Here is a 20,510-nt window from a genome sequence, read left to right on the forward strand (position 1 = left end):
TATTCCCTTTCTTGAATATTGGAACCACATTCGCAATTCTCCAAAACCTCTCTCTTCTCCATCGACGACGCAAAGATCATCACCAGAGGTTCTGCAATTTCTTCCCTGGCCTCCCACAGTAACCTGGGGTACATCCCATCCAGTCCCAGCGACTTATTTATCTTGATGCTATTCAAAACTTCCAACACATCCTCTTTCTTAATGTCCACATACTCAATCTGTTCAGTCTGCCGCAAGCCTGCAGTACAACCACCAGATCTTTTTCCACCGTGAAGACCAAGGTAAAGTATTCATTAAGCACCTCTGCTATTTCTACCGGTTCTGTACAAACTTTCCCACCTTCACATTTTATAGGTCCTATTCCTTCGCATCTCATCCTTTTACTCTTCACATATTTGTAGAATGCCTTAGGATTCTCCTTAATCTTACCTGCCAAGGCCTTCTCATGACCCCTTCTGGCTCTCCTAATTTCCTTCTCAAGTTCCTTCCTACAAGCCGTATACTCCTGTAGCTCCGTAACATCTCCTAGCTCTCTGAACCTTTTGTACGATTTACTTTTCTTTTTGACTAGGTTCATTACAACTTGCGTGCACCACAGTTCCCGTAACCTATCAAACCCTCCGTCTCATCGGAACATTGCCGTGCAGAACTCTAGCCAAAATTCCTTGAAAATCTGCCACCTTACTTCGGTCCCCCCCCCAAACCACTTCGGTCCCCCCCCCAAACCACCCCCCCCCCCCCCCCAAACCACCCCCCCCCCCCCCCCCAAACCACCCCCCCCCCACCAACCACCACCCCCCCCAACCCCCCCCCCCACCCCCCCAACCCCCCACCAACCACCCCCCACCACCCCACCAACCACCCACCCCCACCCCCCCAACCACCCCCCACCCACCCACCCCACCCCAACCGAGAACACCTCCTTCCAATTTACTCGTCTAATTTCCTTCCTGATGGCTTCATACTTCCCCTTACTCCAGATAAACATTTGCCTGATCCTATCTCTTTCCAATGCTAGCATAAAGGAGATAGAGTTATGATCACTATCCCCAAGATGTTTTGGAAGGTAGTATCAAGTGCGCCTAGCCCCTAGAATCAAAATAGTAAAATATCAATTTAGCACAGCCAACCAACCTAACCCACACAATCTTTGGAATGTAGGAAACCCATTCAGACACAAGGAGAATGTGCAAACCCCACACACACACAGTGACCTGAGGCTGGAATTGAACCTGGATCCCTGGTGCTGTGAGGCCTCAGTGCTAACCATTGTGCCACTTGTTTGACCATGTGTAAACTTTTAACGGCATGATCTCTTCTGCGTATATCATTAAAAATCACAGCAGCCGGTTTTAAAAGCAGATGCTTCAGTTTTTGTTGGTATGTAGTCTCAGGAATTAAAAATATAACAGCTCCAGTACCAACCTCCATCCTAATAGTTATCTACTTAACTTTGAATTACCAACAATCTATGATTCACCCTCATTTGGAGCTTTTCTGCATATTGCTTGACATTCTCTTCACAGTTGTAATCATTTTCTTCCATGTTGTAAACTCTTTTTTTAGAAGGCAAATTGTTCTTCTTGAAAGCACCCAGATTCTCCTGAACATTCCCAAGAGAAGCTGGTATAGTTTGCAATGTGACCCATTTCGCTTCAATTCTTGTCATGGAAGGAGTAGTCCCTGCAAAATGCCGATGGGGGAGGGTGAGGGGAAGATGCATTCCGTGGTGGCATCATGCTGGAGTTGGCAGAAAATGAATCTTCGAATGCAGAAATTGATGGGGTGAAAAGTGAGAACAATGGGAAACCCTAGGAGGGAGGGGCAGGGCTGAGGGCCAGGATTCAGGAGATTGGTCGACAGGTATGCAACCACATCTAACCCGAATGGGGCGGGGCAGGGGGTGGTGTCCTCAGTTCAGGGATGATGATGATGATGATGATGATGATGATGATGATGATGATGAGTCAGGAGTGCTATTTTGGAAGGTAGCATCATTGGAACAGATACAATGACAGTGAAAACACTGGGAGAATGGGATGGAGTCCCTACAGGAAGCTGGATGTGAGTTATAAGTGACGTAGCTGTGAGAATTAGCTTGTTTATAATGAATACTGGTTGTCAGTCTATCGCCAGAAATGGAGACTGTGATCTTAAGGAAGGGACTATCCAAGATAGATCACATGAAGGTGAGAGGGGTAGAAATGAGAAGCAACAAAAATCTGTAAATGTTTCCTGATCCAGACGACGGCATGAAGCAGCACCAAAATTGGACTTAAATTGACCAAAATTGCACTTAGAATTCTATAATCTTTGATGCTGGTAACACTGATTTTGGCCAAATTGTGCAAAAAATGCTGCCACCATGCCTATAGTACATTTCTGATTTCTAATGGTTAACATCTATATTAAAATTCCATTTTTAGCTAAAGATTAACTTAAAATGTAATATATAAATAAATAAGCAAATAATAAAGCAGTTAATAAACAAGGAAGACCGTCAAAGTAGATAGCAGAACTAAAAAAATTTAGCCTTGTTGCCTCATAGCGCCAGGAACACGGGTTCAATTCTTGCCTTGGGTCATTGACTGTGGGGAGTTTGCACATTCTTCCTATGTCTGCATGGGTTTCCTCTGGGCGGTCCAGTTTCCTTCCACACTCCACAGATGTATGGGTTAGGTCGATTGCCTATGCTAAATTGACCCCAGTATTAGTGGATTAGCAAGGTAAATATGTGGGGTTATGGGAATAGGGCGTGGGTGGGATTGTAGTCAGTGCAGACTCAGTGGACCAAATGCCCTTTTACACTGCAGGGATTCTATGATATTCTTTGAAAAAAGACCCTTTAAAGTAAGGTTTCATAAGGATAGTATTGTATATGGTGTGAACAAATAAAAATAAACTAGCATATGAAAACCATAGTGGGTCTGAAGAATTCCAAAATTCAGATCACCCACTCACTACCTTTCCACTCACCTGGTCTGAAATCCTATAGGAAATATCTTGGACAGCCCGCTCACCTTAGGTCTATTGAGACCCTTGACCTTTCCCAGCTCTCTCAAACCCAGCAGGCCCACTCCCTCAGACTTGCCTTTTGAGTCCAGGTTCCTCTGTCAGGACTAGGTGTAGTTCCAGCAGTTGCCACCACTCCAACCTAGTGCCACTGAAACTACAGAGCTTCCGGCCATCTGACTGACAGGTGCTTGAAGGCAAAGGTCTCACCTTAAAGCAATTAATGCTGCTTATATAGTGTTCAATTGCTATCAGGAAGCTATCATTAGAGATTTTAATACTCATTGGAGTTCAGATTAAAAGCAGATCTTATTCAAGCATATCAGATTCTGAGATGTCTTGACAATACAGATACTGGATGGGTGTTTGTTCTCATTGAGAAATCTAGAATTGAAAGTCAGAGTTTAAAAATAGGGAATCTCCCATTCAAGACAGATGAGGAGGAATTTCTTCTGAGTTGCTGGTCTTCGACATTCTTTTCCATATGAATAGTGAAGGCTGGGTCACTGCATATATTCATGGCTAAATTAGACAGATCTCTGATTGATAAGGGAGTCAAAGGTTTATGAAGGACAATTAAAGCCACAATCAGGAGAGTTATACTTTTACTGAATAGCAGAGCAGACAGAGGGACCAAATGGCTGTTCCAATTTCTTCTGTTCTACTATACTTTTAATAACGTTCACAGAAAGGCCCAGTGAAATTTGCTGCTTCTATAAACAGGCAAAGATGTTTTGTTGTGCATCACTTTAGGCAGATAGTTATTATCCATCCCTGTGCATTTTTCAATAATACACCCATCTCTTGTTAAAAATGAAATAGTTGCATAGAAGTAGGCCATTCAGCCCTTTCAGCCTGCTCTGCTACTCAATAAGACAATTCCTGATCTATTTATAAGACCATAAGATGTCATTTCTGACTTTCATTTGTCATCTCCCAATAGCTCAGCCTGGGCTATTAGTTAACATTCAAAATGGCTGAGCTTTAGCTTCACTAGCTAAAGCACATTGCAGCAAATAGTGGTTCTCATACTGTAAACTAGAATTAATCTGGAACCTTCCTGGTCAGGTTGACTCAGTAACACATGAGAGAGAAAGAGGGATGTGGACCATGAATACAATTAGTAAAACAAGGCACATGCCAACTGTGCTACTGGCTTTCCTACTGCTGTTTTGTAGTTCAAGTCACAGCAGAATTGAATCATTTGCTGAACTGAAGTCTGATGCTCATCAGACTTCAGTGGATGACTTTGTGATGAAGCAAGTAATTAAAAACTGGAATAACAGCTAACAAAATATTAGTTTGCTTAAATGAAAACAAAACTTTTCAAAAAGCAAAATGGTTGAAAAGAAACCAAAAGAGGAAGAGGGTGCACTGACATGATGGTCAGTCACTGATATAAAAGGTGCTTTTGCAGGCATGCATTCATTACCCATTTCATACATTTTCTTGTCAATTTAAGTTAATCCACATTGAGAATGAAATGTCAATTGGTGCAAAGAGTTAATGAAACTGCTGAGATTGCTTAGATAACCTTAAGGACACTTTATTTCCTTTTTCTCGTGTTCACCTTTAAACTGGTTGTGTACAACCTCATTCCAATTTGGCTCATGTACACACCGTCAGTTCCATAAAATTATTTATTCGCCAAACTATTTCATTATCTAAAAGCAAAGTTTGATGAAAAGATTTTCTCTCTTCTGAACTGCATTTTACAGGGCCACAAAAGAAATATGAATCCTTTCACAGCAGGAGTTCTGCACTATAATGGAAGGATCAAGAAGGTACATCCGATATTTGATTTTAACAAAACTTCCTCACATGGCATTTAACAAAAAGAACAATAGTGATAATTTACATTTTTTTTATATACATTGTGTACAATTAGCACTCCAGAAAATATATTTCATAATGAATCAGGAAGAATTAAAGTTCACATATATCTCAACAATTTAAGATTTCCATTTTAGTGCAATTTTCATGCATCTTAACCTAAGCACTGAAGGCAAATACAATTAGTGAAAGCATTTATATTTCTAAAATATCCCAGTTTAATTACTTTATGTACAGAGGTTTCTTCATCTCATCCAATGCAAACACGTTCTCGCTCCCCCATTACATACATTTTCCAAAGAATTTAAATTTTCTTTTCTCAAGCTTACTGCTTGTATAATATGAAGAGAAATTTCAAAAATGTATTAGCTTAGAACATTTATTAGTTCATAATCCAAAAATAATGTAAATACAAAATTAAATACTTATCTTTGGTGCAAACGTGCTCTTATAATTCTCCTAGATTCATAAAAGTATCTGTATAATTACAGAGTATCTTTGTATATTAAATTTAAATATAAGCAAAGCTATAGGCAACAAAAAAAAACTTCTACCCAGAATGGCTTTCATATTTTTGGCAATTGCATAGAGCTCAAAGTCCCTGAAGTTCTGGGGCTAGACTCTGAAAATAACTGATAACCATTTGAGAACAGCACTCATTCTGTCTGAAACAGTATTAACATTTAACCCTCTAAATAGCATTTCCTCTGGTAGCTTGATAACCAAAGCAATAATAATGAGGCAACCAAAAAAAAAGTGATGTTTCAAAACAAAATCTCATGTTCTTCAAGACAAAATACAAATTTCAAACCGACAATTTCTCAGAATGTCACCCCAAGGTGTAACCTTTGACACGATTTTACTAAAGCTGGCACTAAAGGGAACAAATGAAGTTTTGTAATGGTTTAAAATTTGGTCAAGAATAAATGAGAAAGCTCAATGTTGGAATGCTTAAGACACATTTTGGGGGCCTGGTGCATTCTTGGTATCTTATTACAAAAATAGTAATTCAGAATGAAAAGAAGTTTATTCAGTGTAATGTTTCCTGTCCAAATGTGCTGGACTTTTATGCTGGATTTTATATGACCGTATATATGACTGTGTTGATATTTGGAATCCTTTCTGAAATGGCCTTTTCTTTGTAATCTCAACTTGGTTTTAAGATTAATCTCCTTCCTTTCCAAATCATTCACAGAATGCATCACAGACAGAAAATGTTTAAAATTGCACAAAATAAAAAAACAAAAAAACTGAAATCATGTCAATGTCTTCCACAAAAGTATTTTGCTCAAAGTTATGTATCACAAAAATAAGGAACAGAAAATAAAGCGTTACAAAAATAGAACTAAATGGGTAAAGTAATAAAGAAGTTCACTTGTATTTACACTTACAGAGTTACAGAAGAACTTTACTGGAAGTTTCATACCATTTGCACAGAAGTAGAAAAATAACCCATATGGTCCAAACAATTGCTTTGCATGTTTAACATTATCTCAAACAAAACCTGATTTTGAGATGTATTTGTTATTTTTTCTTTCCTGGTCATAAACACACTTTAGAGCATACGATTCCTCCACCAAGTAGTCAGTTAAGGCTAAGTGTGTTGGCATGGTTTACTGTTGTACTGTAAAATGGGTCAATGCTTGCTTCAGCTTTGCTGCAATCTAGTAGGAAACAACAAAAACATTCTTAATTGAAATACATTTCAAGAAATATGCCCCTTTCCTTCAAAAGATCTTTCAACAAAATTTGTGGTTCATCAATTAAATATTTCACTAGCAACCTTACTGAAAAGGTTGGTTCCCTTTTTTGTTTAGTATTACTTTGTCCGTTTGTGCTTTTTCCCTCTCCCCATTCGTCATAATGCTGTGCTCTCCAGTCAGCAGCAATCGAACATTGACTTCCTTCTGCATTGTAGAGATTCTTTCAGCCCATTGAGTCTGCACTGACCCAAGGAAAGGGCATTTGACCCAAGCCCTCACCACCACATATACCAATCTATCATTTCAGTTTTTCAAGGTGTTATGCTTGCAGAATACAGGAAAGGATTCCTTCTGAGATTTCGATGTAGCATTAGAAACAAATTACATCATGGAAACATGTAATTTGATTCAAGCTTGTGTTTATCATCCACATGTTCTCAATCCTATTCAGATGTTCTGAGATGTTTCTCATTTTGTTTATTTACCTTTCCTTTAAATACGTATCTACTCTATCAATATTGTCTTTGCTTTGTTCAGAAGTATATTCCACAGTTCGGCAAACTCGTATACAAAACAAGGTTTCTCTAGCTCTCTGTCCTAAATCATTTGTGTGTTAGATTGCAGTTTCTGGAGGAGCGTGTAAAGGAGCTGGAAGGGGAATTAGAGGAGCTCCGTATAATTCGGGAAGTGGAGCAGGACATAGAAAGGAGTTATAAGGAGATAGTCACTCCTAGGAATAAGTCTTGGGTCACTGACAGGAAGAGGGGCAAAAAGCAGTTGGGGGGACAATCCCCTGGGGCTGTTCCCCTCCAAAATAGGTTCTCGGTCCTGGAGGCTACAGTTGAGGAGAAATCAACTGGGGATAGCCAAAGGGAGCAGGTCTCTGGGGGTGAGCCTATTGGCAAGCCTCAGGTGGTTAGGGGTAAGAGATTGGGCCTTGTGATTGGGGACTCCACGGTTATGGGGACGGATAGGAGAGTTGGAGGTAAGGGTAGGGACTCTGGGCTGGTGTGTTGCCTACCAGGGGCTGGGGTCCAGGATGTATCGGACAGAGTATTCAGGACTCTTAGGGGAGAGGGAGATCAACCCCAAGTTATAGTTCATGTGGGGACACATGACATAGGGAGATTAAGGGAAGGGGATATTAAGCAAAGATTTATGGAGTTGGGGTGGAAACTCAAGGCGAAGTCAGAAAGAGTAGTTATATCTGGACTCTTGCCTGTACCACGGGATAGATTAGAGAGGAATAGGGAGAGGGAAAGTTTGAACTCGTGGCTGAGGGGATGGTGCAGGAGGGAGGGGTTCAGGTACTTGAGCAATTGGGGCTCATTCTGGGGAAGGTGGGACCTCTATAAGAGGGATGGTCTACACCTGAACCAGAGGGGAATCAATATCCTGGGGGGTAAATTTGCAAAAGCGATGCAGGAAGGTTTAAACTGATTCGGAGGGGGGGAGGGATAGTGAGGAAAGGGGGTGAAAGTGAGGGGGGCATAGTTGGGGAATGCAAGGCACGGCATAGTGGGGGTGGGGTGGAGCAGGGTTTGAAATGCGTGTACTTTAATGCGAGGAGTATTCGCAATAAAGTGGATGAACTTGCAGCGTGGATCAGTACCTGGGACTTTGATGTTGTGGCCATTTCTGAGACTTGGATAGAGCAGGGTCAGGAATGGATGTTGCAGGTTCCGGGGTACAAATGCTTTAGTCGGAGTAGAGAAGAAGGTAGAAGGGGGGGTGGGGTAGCATTGCTAGTCAAGGACTGTATCACAGTGTCGGAGAGAAAGTTTGATGAGGACTTGTCAGTTGAGGTAGTATGGGCGGAGATTAGAAATAGGAGAGGAGAGGTCACCCTGTTGGGAGTCTTTTATAGACCTCCTAAAAGTTCTAGAGAGGTTGAGGAAAGGATTGCGGAGACAATCCTGGTTAGGAGTGAAAGTAATAGGGTAATTGTTATGGGGGACTTTAACTTTACGAATATTGATTGGAGTTGCTATAGTTCTAGCTCGCTAGAGGGGTCAGTGTTTGTACAAAGCGTGCAGGAAGGTTTTTTGTCTCAGTATGTAGACAGGCCAACTAGAGGTGAGGCTATATTGGATTTGGTGCTGGGAAATGAGCCAGACCAGGTGCTAGACTTGGAAGTTGGTGTGCATTTTGGTGATAGTGACCACAATTCGGTTACGTTCACCTTAGTGATGGGAAGAGATAGGCGTGAACCTCGGGTCAGCAATTTTAGCTGGGGTAAGGGCGATTATGAGGCTATCAGGAGTGAATTAGGAAGCATGGATTGGATTAGGGGATTGCAGGGACTGGGAACATCTGAAATGTGGAATTTTTTCAAGGAGCAGCTACTGCGAGTCCTTGATAGGTATGTCCCTGTCAGGCATGGTGGATTTGGTAGGGCTAGGGAACCGTGGTGCACTAAAAGAGTTGAGTCGATGGTTAAAAAGAAAAAGGAGGCTTATGTTCGGATGAGATTGGAGGGCTCAGATAGTGCACTAGAAAGCTTTAGATTGGCTAGGAGGGAGTTGAAGAGTGAGTTGAGAAGGGCTAAAAGAGGACATGAGAAGACTTTGGCTGATAGGATTAAGGAGAATCCTAAGGCGTTCTATAAGTATGTCAAGAACAGAAGGTTGGTCAGGGCAAGATTAGGGCCAGTTACAGACAGCAGGGGGAAGTTGTGTGTGGAACCGGAGGAGATTGGAGAAGTATTGAACCAATATTTCTCTTCGGTGTTCACGCAGGGGGACATGAATATAGCTGAGGAGGACATTGGGTCGCAGGGGTGTAAAATAGAAAGTATTACGGTTGATAAAGAGGATGTGCTGGAAATTCTTGAGGGGCTGAAAATAGATAAGTCCCCTGGTCCGGATGGGATCTACCCTAGGATTCTCTGGGAGGCTAGAGAGGTGATTGCAGAGCCTCTGGCTCAGATCTTCAGGTCGTCATTGGTCTCTGGTGTAGTCCCGGAGGATTGGAGGATAGCGAATGTTGTCCCATTGTTTAAGAAGGGGAACAGAGACTTTGCCGGGAATTATAGACCGGTGAGTCTTACTTCTGTTGTGGGCAAGGTTTTAGAAAAAATTATTAGGGATAGGATTTATAGTTATTTGGAGTGTAATGAATTGATTAGAAATAGTCAGCATGGTTTTGTAGCAGGTAGGTCGTGCCTTACTAACCTTATTGAGTTTTTTGAGAAGGTGACCAAAGAGGTGGATGGGGGTAAGGCAGTTGACGTGGTATATATGGATTTTAGTAAGGCGTTCGATAAGGTTCACCATGGTAGGCTTCTGCAGAAAATGCAGATGTATGGGATTGTGGGTAATCTAGGAAGTTGGATCAGGAATTGGCTATCAGATAGGAGACAGAGGGTGGTGGTGGATGGTAAATATTCATCATGGAGTGCAGTTACGAGTGGTGTGCCTCAGGGATCTGTTTTGGGGCCACTGTTGTTTGTAATTTTTATTAATGATCTGGATGAGGGTATAGTTGGGTGGATTAGTAAATTTGCTGATGACACCAAAGTTGGAAGTGTGGTAGATTGTGAGGAAGGGTGTCATAGTCTGCAGGGAGACTTAGATAGGTTGCAGAGCTGGGCCGAGAGGTGGCGGATGGAATTTAATGCGGAGAAGTGTGAGGTAATTCACTTTGGTAGGAGCAACAGATGTGTCGAGTATAGGGCTAACGGGAGGACTTTGAATAGTGTGGATGAACAGAGGGATCTAGGTGTGTGTGTACATAGATCCCTGAAAGTTGGGAATCAAGTAGATAAGGTTGTCAAGAAGGCGTACGGTGTCTTGGCGTTTATTGGTAGGGGGATTGAATTTAGGAGTCGCAGTGTAATGTTGCAACTGTACACTACTCTAGTGCGGCCGCACTTGGAGTACTGTGTGCAGTTCTGGTCCCCGCATTACAAGAAGGATGTGGAGGCGTTGGAGAGGGTGCAGAGGAGGTTTACTAGGATGTTGCCTGGTATGGTGGGGAGGTCCTATGAGGAGAGACTGAGGGATCTAGGGTTGTTTTCGTTGGGAAGAAGGCGGCTAAGAGGGGATCTTATTGAAACATATAAGATGATTAGGGGTTTAGATAGGGTGGATAGTGATAGCCTTTTTCCTCGGATGGAGAAAGCTAGCACGAGGGGGCATGACTTTAAATTAAGGGGGGGTAGCTACAGGACGGATGTCAGGGGTAGGTTCTTTACCCAGCGGGTGGTGAGGGATTGGAATGCCCTGCCTGCTGCAGTTGTAGATGCGTCTAGTTTGGGGGCGTTTAAGAGATCTCTGGATAGGTTTATGGACGAAAAGGGATTGGTATAGGCTAGTGGGTCATTGTTTTTGTAACTGGTCGGCGCAACATCGTGGGCCGAAGGGCCTGTTCTGCGCTGTAATGTTCTATGTTCTATGTTCTATGTTCTATGTTCTATATATTTAATCATATACCTATTCTCCATCTTCTACACCTTTTAAGCACTAGAAACTGTGTTTCTATCTACTTTGTCTAAGTTCTTCATAATTTTAAACCCCTCCATTAAATCAGCCCTTAAATCTCCCTGGCTGCAACTGAAACAGCACAAGAAAGAGCTAGGGGTGGAGAGATGCAATTAGTAATCAATTTTCAGAACAAGTTAATGTGTAAATGGTAGAATTTGGAAGGAAAGGAGACAGGACATTTATCACATTAGCCCACAGCAATACTGTATCTCGTAATGGGGAAGGGACCAAGACAGAATAATGTAGTCAAGATAAGGAACACCTCAGCAATAGAGATCACAATTCGAATGAATGTGAATGGTAAAATAATATTGACAAACACATATAAAATAATGCAAAGTATTTGAAAGTGATCCAGTCCAAGGGAATTATACTCCTCCAGAAAAATAACAATGAATTAGCCAATAATGAAATACCATGAATGAAATAACGACTGCAAATTCCTTAATGTTCTCTTACTTTGTGGCATTAACTATTTGGTGTCATCTTCAAAATTTGAAGTCTATTTCCAAATGAGAAATAATCATTCACTACCACTAGGTCTCCTGGTCCTCAATAGATTTTTATCCAGTTGGCTCCTACTAATACGAAATTACTCCCTTCTCTCGTACTACTCAACCTTCTCTCACTTTATCCCTCTTCTCTACTTCTATTCCATGAGACTCAATTTTGTTAATCAGCCTTTTATATGGTGCTTTGTTGAACACTTGCTAAAAATCCATATTGGCAACATCTACAGTATTCAGGGATGATGTTCGCATTGATCCTTGTATGAACCCTTTAGCTATTTGTGATGCTGATCTTTAAAAACACTAAACCATTTGTCCTATTCTGGATGAACTAAATTATGTTGCAGTATGGCTTTGTAGGTGGCATCTATTACCTTATCCAAGTGACCATTCTTCATTTATTAATCCCTGGGGCAAGTGCTAGAGTATTCAACTTTAGGGGCATCAGTCCTGCCATTACATTTACGCCACAGGTAACTGGATAGATATTAAAAATAGGACCACTATTCACTGGCTAACACTGGCTTACTTTCTAACTGGTGTTAATTCCATTATCTGCAGTGCATTTAGCACCAAGATTTGAATTAGTTGGTTTATAGTATTATTTCACCAATCCGCAAAGATTTCACTTCAGTATAACCTCACCCTACATTAATATTTTCATAAAATATACGCTAAGAGATATGATCATTGCTATCCAAAAACTGAATCTATGGGCCTAATTTTAAAACCAAGTTGTAGATCCTGACTCTCAAAATACCTAACAACATACCCACTATAGATGTGAGGCTCATAGTTTATCATAGAATCCCTACAGTACAGAAGAAGCCACAGAGTGAATGTCTAGAAAAGGCTGCCAGAGTTAGTAGTAGAGGCGGGTATTTTGAGTATGTGCAAATAAACTAACCTTTTGAGTTCATCCTATCGCAAGTCTGCTGTGAGGTTATTAACAGAAAATTGAATCACAACAAAATACCTTTTGGGTAATGTACAGATAGTGAGGGGAGAAATTTGAGATGCTTAAATTAACCCATCTCTTGTCTGGAACATCATGCATTAATCTTGGAATCGAGGGTGTATAGCTGCAACATATAGTTGACCATTCCCCTTTGTCATTCAGATTACAGTGCTGCTGTTTAGACTTAATTAGAACGTGAAGACAATGAATCCTATTGCTCAAAGGGAGAGAAGAGGATGAGAGTGGCTAAGAGCACACGTGAGAAACAGGGCGAGAGAACATTTGACAGAATTTTATACAAGAAAACCAATGAGTCAGCTCAGCTCTTACTTGGCAGGCACGGACTCAGAATGAACAAGCTACACAAACTCTGAAAGTATGGTTTAAAAATATATAAACAAGCTAATTAGAATAATTAAACAGTTTGCTTTGTAGCTAATTGGTTCAAGAACATTTTCTCTACAGTTTTTAGGCTGTATTTAGAAGGGTAGTAACGAGGGGTTACTTTTGGAAAAGGATCTATCTAGCACTGACATTCCCACATTTTATAACAGAATCTAGAGAGGAAAATGGATGGGAGAAGTTATATATAGTAAAACAAAAGGAAACAGATCTAGTTGGGGCATTGAAATACAGTCTAGAAAATTAGAAGCAAGTGATAAAAACAATTGGCCCATAGTGGTGAGAAAGAGACATGCACAAGAACAATGAACAATATTAAACATGCTATGTTGTTCTGGTTAATAATTTTCATAATTGAAAAAACATTGTCACTTTCCAAGCCTGTTAAGAAGTTACATTTAAAAGATTGGACTTATCCAGTGTGCAAAAATGAACCAAAATCATTTGGAGCAAAGGATAAACAGACACTAGTTTTGAACCAGTTAGACAACATCTCCTGTTTTTACAGTTTTTAAATTCTTCAAATTTTTATCCAATTCAGCTTTGAAAGTTACTATTTAATTTGTTCACACCACCCAATCAGGCAGTGCATGACAAATTCTAACCACTGTGCAATAAAGTGTCAGTTCTGGTTCTTTTCTCAATCACCTTAAATTTGTCCCTCTGATCATCAACCTTTCAGTCATTGGAAACAATTCCTCCAATTTACTCTGCCTAAATTTTTCTGATTTTAAAACCTCTATCAGATCAAATTAAATCATTAATTTATATGTCTTTTGTCCCAACGGCATGTTAAAAGTTGATTTGTTAAACAACCTACCGTTTCATAAAACTCAACTTGCTGCTGTAGGTAGTGTTGCATGACAGAATTGTAATCATAAATTCGATTACTGTGAAAGTGATTCATTTCAGCTGTAATAAAATTATAAAGTTTGACTTAATAACCCTCGTACAATTATCTTTAATCATTGAAACTTAAATGCAAATAAAATAAGGCAAAACCTAGTAAAATATTCTCAATTATCTACACTATAATTTTTTTTTATACCCACCTTTTCTGCTTTCAGATTTCTCCCCATTCCAGGAAGATAGAGCAACCTAGACTGTGAAGGGATACGGAGCAGAAGCGGGTAAATGGAATTGAGGTACAGATAACCCATAGTCTAAACAGGCTAAAGCAGCTCCTACTCCTGTTCCTATGTTGGCTTCCTGTCAATGTACAGCAGGTAGGTCGCTTCCGCACAACAGGCCTAGTCAGATCTGCTTTTACTTCCCCATGTTGCCATGTCTTGTGGTATAAAAGCTGGTGAAATTATTGGAACAACAATCACAGATCAGATGGTCAGAAACCTGGAACTGAACGTTCTAGTTACCTATTAATGCTGTTGGAAGTTTGATCTTAGCATGCAGGACAGGAAATGCTCATGTAGGAAAGGCAATACTTTAGATTTTAAAAATCTTTCCCTTCCATCTCACACTTTATCCTCTTGAATGAGGTTACTGATGTCGGATAGAAAGTTAGCAACACGTGATGAAAGAAAGCAAATGATTAAGCTTTGCACTTTAGAATAAAAATTAAACTTAAATAAATATGTTGTTTTAAATAAGAATCAAGATTTTTTTTTATTTTTGCCAATTTCTTAGTGCCATGCAAAATAACTGGGTTCTCGGCCATCCTCGAATAACCAGGCATTTTTTGGAATTTCGTACCTCTCAGAATGTTATTTCCAGCTGGGAGATCAGCGAGTTAAATATTTCAGCACAGTGCGGTGGCAATTCCACCCTCCTACCTCTCTCCATCCCTCACATGGTCACAGTTAAAGCGTACGGCTCAAGTGATATACTTGACCACCAGTGCAGGGAGCCAGAACTTTATACTGTGTTGTGGGCAGGGAGCTGGAGAAAGACCTCCGAATTGTGGATTAGGAGGTTCGGGAATCCATTCAGGAATCTCTGAACTCAAGAGCTCCAGGAAATAGGAGAAGCTGAAGGGGAGGAGTTGGCTAACAAGGGGAGAGAGAGGAATGGCAGCATGTGAGTTGAAATTGGGAACCGGGGGAACAATAGAGACCAAGGACCAGAGTTTACAGAAAGAAAGGGGTACTGTGTTCTGAAATGGAGTTCAAGCAAGAGAGACAGGTAATGGGTTGGACATGGGAACCAACATTTCTCAGAGTCAGGAGCGGCAGCAAAGTGGCAAGTGTCTGCAGTAGAGGGGAGCAGCCACCAAAAGGTTGAGTGAAACTTCAGAACCTTATTGTGGGTGATTTGATGAACTAGTGACTGGAAAATAAAGATTCTCACTAGAAAGAACAAAGGAGAAGGGAGGAATAAAGTCTTTGGATAGTGAACTATGGCAACATGGAAAATTTTCCTTCAGTGGTGATTAAGGTGAAGACAAATTTCACTTCAAATGGAATAGGATATCAGTTTGAAAAGGAGGAAAATAAAACGGTTATGGGGTGGAGTGGATAATGTTACACAAGAGAATGCAGTATAGGTGAATGAATGTTGGTCTTATGTGCTGTAACTTCTACAATTTGATTGAATATTTTCTTCATAGAATCCAAGGTTAGGAAGTGACTTAGAATGGTTAGTCCTGTGCTGAGTCTAGGGCAACATGCACTGTGTCTAGAACCACAAATACATTTTTCGGTTTTAACTGACTTATGCAAATCAAGATTTGTTCCGAATGAGGTTCTAAGTTCAGAGACGTCACTTTCTCACAAATCAGAACAAGACGGGGGGGGGGGGGGGAGAGAAGAAGAGAGGGAGGAGGGAGGAGGGAGGAGGGCCATTAAAAATGTTTGACTGTGGAGCCTGACTATACTTTGGACAGTGTAGGGGGATTCAGGGTTACGGTTAGTGACTGTTGCTATTTATCACAGATAGGATATGTACAAACATCCTAACTAATAAAGTTAAATATAGTGGTACATTTTATTACTGTTGGTAACTCTGTATGTTACCCCATTTTACTATTACTGTTATTAAGACATCAGTATAATTTCAATGATTTATCATTAGTACTGAAATAAATAAAAGTTCCTTTGATTTCCCTTCTGAAACTCAATCCACGATCTTCAGTTTTCTCCCAACCCCTACCTCAGTTTCCCTTCATCTACCCATCAGTGTCCTCCTAGCTCTTTTGGTGCAATAATGTGAAACTACAAGGAACATTACTCAGCTCTAGAGGGCATGGGGTCAGAATGACATGTGATCAAATGTCTAAAAATGCCTCCAAGCAGAGTTGGGAAACCTAACAGTGACCAAATATGTGGGTAGCTCCCAAATTTCCACCAATATCGCTATGAAGCAGCTGTCATACGGTTAACCGTTCTTCCAAATTGTTCTATTTCCCCACATGAAAGAATAAATTCATATATGCTTTTTTGAAATCAAAGTAGACAAAGTCATTTTTTAAATGTTATTTATGCCTACCTTGGAACGCGTAGGACATTGTTCCGATTCGATTCACCATGGTGTTCTTTTCCTGTGGTGTTACTTTATTTAAAGCAACCAATTTATCACCTTCTTTCGCTTTCTCTATAGCTCCCTATTATTATAAAGTAATGGTACAATACATAAACCCACAACATGATCAATGAAAACTATTAAAAATATCAAGAACATAATTTCTCTTCAAACCTAAAAATATTCTTTCAGAGTTCCAGTGAGATTAAAATTTTACATTCTCAGATTATGAATATAGGATCACTATACAAAAAAGGTACATTAAAACTAAAATCACATTTAAAAAATTGTGTAGCTATATGTCCTATAAAGACCCACAATATTATATTCATAATACTTAAGGCCCTCAAGTTTCTTTTCCATTCAATTCCAGTTACTCATTGAATAAAACTAAATAGGCAGGAGGCAAGTTTAAATAGGCTGCACTTTACTTCCATCATTGGCTGTCACTATCAGTAGATGAATACTGTAGCAGAAACCAAGGTATGCAACAAGAATTCATTATGTTGTTTCACATATTTACATTTCTTGTAATTAAGACTGCTATATTGAACACAACAACCAAGCTGGTTTGGTCACAGGTTCAACTATATGGACCCATCAACTCATTCCCTGTGGGGAAAACCATAAACAACCTCAGTTTCACAAGTTCAATTATCTTCAGCATGGTGCACTTTTATGTATCCTCTCCTCTCTGGTCACAACAGTCCTGATGGTGTGGCTTTGCAAGGTTCCTTTCCAACTGATTAATGGTTTGGTCATTTCTGAGCAAATAATCAGCTTTTTAGCAATTCACATAGTCTTCTAGGGTTTAAATTATTTTAGTCAACTTGGTCCTGTCTCCTTTTCTGCCAAACTCTCCCAAAAAACCTCTTCCTGCGAAAGATTTGCTCATCTCACAATACTTGGAGTACTGTGTGCAGTTCTGGTCGCCTCACTACAAGAAGGATGTGGAAGCTACTGAGAGGTGCAAAGGAGATTTACAAGGATGTTGCCGGGAAGGCATGCCTTATGAAGATAGGTTGAGGGAGCTAGGGCTCTTCTCCCTGGAGAGACAAAGGTTGAGAGGCGACCTGATAGAGGTTTATAAAATGTTGAGAGGTATAGATCGGGTGGATTCTCGGAGGCTATTTCCCAGGGCTGAAATGGTTGCTACGAGAGGACACAGGTTTAAAGGTGCAAGGGAGCAGGTACAGAGGAGATGTCAGGGGTAAGTTTTTCACTCAGAGGGTGGTGAGTGAGTGGAATCGGCTGCTGTCGGTGGTGGTAGAGGCAAACTCGCTGGGGTCTTTTAAAAGACTTCTGGGTGAGTACATGGGATTTAATGTGATTGAGAGTTATAGATAGTTCTATGGTCTGGTAGGTATGGATATGATGGGCGCAACTTTTGGGCCGCTTTACAAGAGTAAACTTTAAAGAATAGCTTCTTTGTCTGTCTTTCTGCCAGCCACATAGCTTTCATGTTAACTTCCTTCCTGTTGGTACTGTTACTGTCTAGAACTGCAGTTAACAGCCTCAGCAGAATCTTATAAAGTGTAACTTCCTTGCTTTTGTCCTTTATGCCTCTATTTAAAAAAATAAGCATCCCATACACCTTCAAGAATTATGTATGAAGAGCCCAAGGTCTGTTTGCCTGCACCTCCTTTAAAAATGTACTATTTAGTTTATTTGGCCCTCCCACCTCTCATTCTTCCTATCTAAATGAATCATTTCACGCTTGCTAGCAAGTAGATTTAATCTCGCACATGTCTGCCCATTTAACCAGTGTGCGTCCTGAAGCGTATTGCTATCCTCTCCAGTGACAACTATATTTCAAAGTTTCGTGTCACTTGCAAACTTCAAAATTATGACCTGTACATGGGAATCCTAGTCATTAATAAATATTAGAGGAAGCAGTGATCCCACCACAAACCCTGGCGCCAGTCTTAAAAATATTCAGTTACTCCCTATCTACTATTTGGTCAATTTTGTATCCAAATGGCTACTCACCCTTCAAGCAATTTTGCTAACAAACCTATTATTCATAGAAACATAGAATCTAGAAGCAGGAGTAAGCCATATGGCCCTTCGAGCCTGCTCCACCATTCAATATCATTACTGATCATCAAATTTAGTATCCTGATCCCACCTGCCCCCCATATCTGTCGATCCCTTTAACCCTAAGAGCTATATCTAATTCACAGAATCTCTACAGTGCCGAAGGAGGCCATTCAGCCCAGAGTCTGCACCAACCAAATCCCAGTAAGAAGTCTTACAACACCAGCTTAAAGTCCAACAGGTTTATTTGGTGGCAAACCCTACTAGTTTTCGGAGTGCTGCTCCTTCGTCAGGTGCATCTTGAAGGGAATTGCTTGATAGGGCGGACGCAACACGGTTTCATTAAAGGGAAGTCGTGTCTGACAAATTTACTGGAGTTCTATGAGGATGTGTCTAGGGCAGTGGATAGAGGAGAGCCGGTGGATGTGGTCTTTCTGGGTTTTCAGAAGGCGTTTGACAAGGTACCTCACAAGAGGTTATTGCAGAAGGTCAGGGGACATGGAGTTGGGGGTAGGGTGTTAGCGTGGATAGAGGATTGGTTGTCAAATAGGAGGCAGAGAGTGGGGGTTAATGGGTGCTATTCGGATTGGCGGTTGGTGACTAGTGGGGTGCCCCAGGGGTCGGTGCTGGGGCCTCAGCTATTTACCATTTATATAGATGATCTGGAGGAGGGAACCGAGTGCAGGGTGTCGAAATTTGCTGATGACACCAAGATTGGGGGAAAGGCAAATTGTGCGGAGGGTGTGGAGAGTCTGCAGAAGGATCTAGATAGGCTGGGCGAATGGGCCAGGAAATGGCAAATGGAATTTAATGTTGGCAAGTGTGAGGTGGTCCACTTTGGTAGGAAGAATGGTAGGAAGGACTATTACTTACGTGGCGAAAAACTGCAGCAGGCGACGGTGCAGAGGGTCCTCGGGGTCCTTGTGCATGAGTCGCAAAAACCCAGCTTGCAGGTGCAGCAGGTGGTCAGGAAGGCGAATGGGATGCTGGCCTTCATAGCGAGGGGGATTGAATATAAAAGTAGGGAGGTCTTGCTGCAGCTGTATAGGGCATTGGTGAGGCCGCAGCTGGAGTACTGTGTGCAGTTTTGGGCGCCGCACCTGTGCAAGGATATTTTGGCCCTGGAGGGAGTGCAGAGGAGGTTTACTAGGCTGATACCAGAGTTGAGGGGGTTGAGCTATGAGGAGAGGCTGAATAAACTAGGCTTGTACTCGCTAGAGTTTAGAAGAATGAGGGGAGATCTCATTGAGACGTATAAGATGATGAATGGGATGGATAGGATAGAGGTGGAGAGACTCTTCCCGCTCAAAAAAGACAGTACAGCCTCAAGATAAAGGGGAGGCGGTTTAGAACGGAGTTGAGGAGGAACTTCTTCACTCAAAGGGTGGTGAATCTCTGGAATTCTCTGCCCGTTGAAGTGGTGGAGGCTGCCTCGCTAAATATTTTTAAGAAGCGGGTTGATGGGTTTTTGATAAGAGAGGGGATTAAGGGTTATGGGGAGAGGGCGGGAAAGTGGAACTGAGCCACAACAGATCAGCCATGATCTTATTGAATGGCGGGGCAGGCTCGAAGGGCTAGATGGCCTACTCCTGCTCCTATTTCTTATGTTCTTATGTTCTTATGCGTGGGAGATCTTTTCACAAACAGGGCATATAAAGGCGTGAACTCAATTTGCAGAATAATGATTGAAATGCGGGTTTTTACAGCTAATCAAGTCTTAAAATGTACAGACAATGTAAGTTCCGAGGCACCATAGCGAAAAACCGCACCAACCTCCTCAGAAGACAACCATGGGACACAGTGGACAGAGTACCCCTTGTCGTCCAGTACTTCCCCAGAGCAGAGAAGCTACGACATCTCCTCCAGAGCCTTCAACATGTCATTGAAGACGAACATCTCGCCAAGGCCATCCCCATACCCCTACTTCCTGCCTTCAAACAACCGCACAACCTCAAACAGATCGTTATCCGCAGCAAATTACCTAGCTTTCAGGAGAACAGTGACCATGACAACCACACAACCCCACCACACCAACCTCTGCAAGACGTGCCGGATCATCGACACCGATGCCATCACATCACGTGAGAACACCATCCAC

General features: G+C 41.4%; 1 protein-coding gene across 1 annotated transcript in view; it reads right to left on the reverse strand.

Moving 5' to 3' along the window:
* Positions 1-4,536: 4,536 nt before the first annotated feature.
* The window catches only part of snx9b (sorting nexin 9b), a 173,818-nt gene continuing 157,844 nt past the window's right edge, over positions 4,537-20,510 (reverse strand). Inside the window, exons 15-17 of the mRNA XM_080182268.1 lie at positions 16,343-16,457; positions 13,722-13,813; positions 4,537-6,509 (exon numbers count right to left, since the gene is read on the reverse strand). Coding sequence (XP_080038394.1) covers positions 6,459-6,509; positions 13,722-13,813; positions 16,343-16,457 — 258 coding nt within the window. The 3' untranslated portion in view covers positions 4,537-6,458. The remainder of the gene's footprint in view (positions 6,510-13,721; positions 13,814-16,342; positions 16,458-20,510) is intronic.

The sequence above is a fragment of the Carcharhinus amblyrhynchos genome, unplaced genomic scaffold (assembly GCF_965287045.1).
Source record: "Carcharhinus amblyrhynchos unplaced genomic scaffold, sCarAmb.v2.hapA scaffold_50, whole genome shotgun sequence".
NCBI classification, from domain to species: Eukaryota; Metazoa; Chordata; class Chondrichthyes; order Carcharhiniformes; family Carcharhinidae; genus Carcharhinus; species Carcharhinus amblyrhynchos.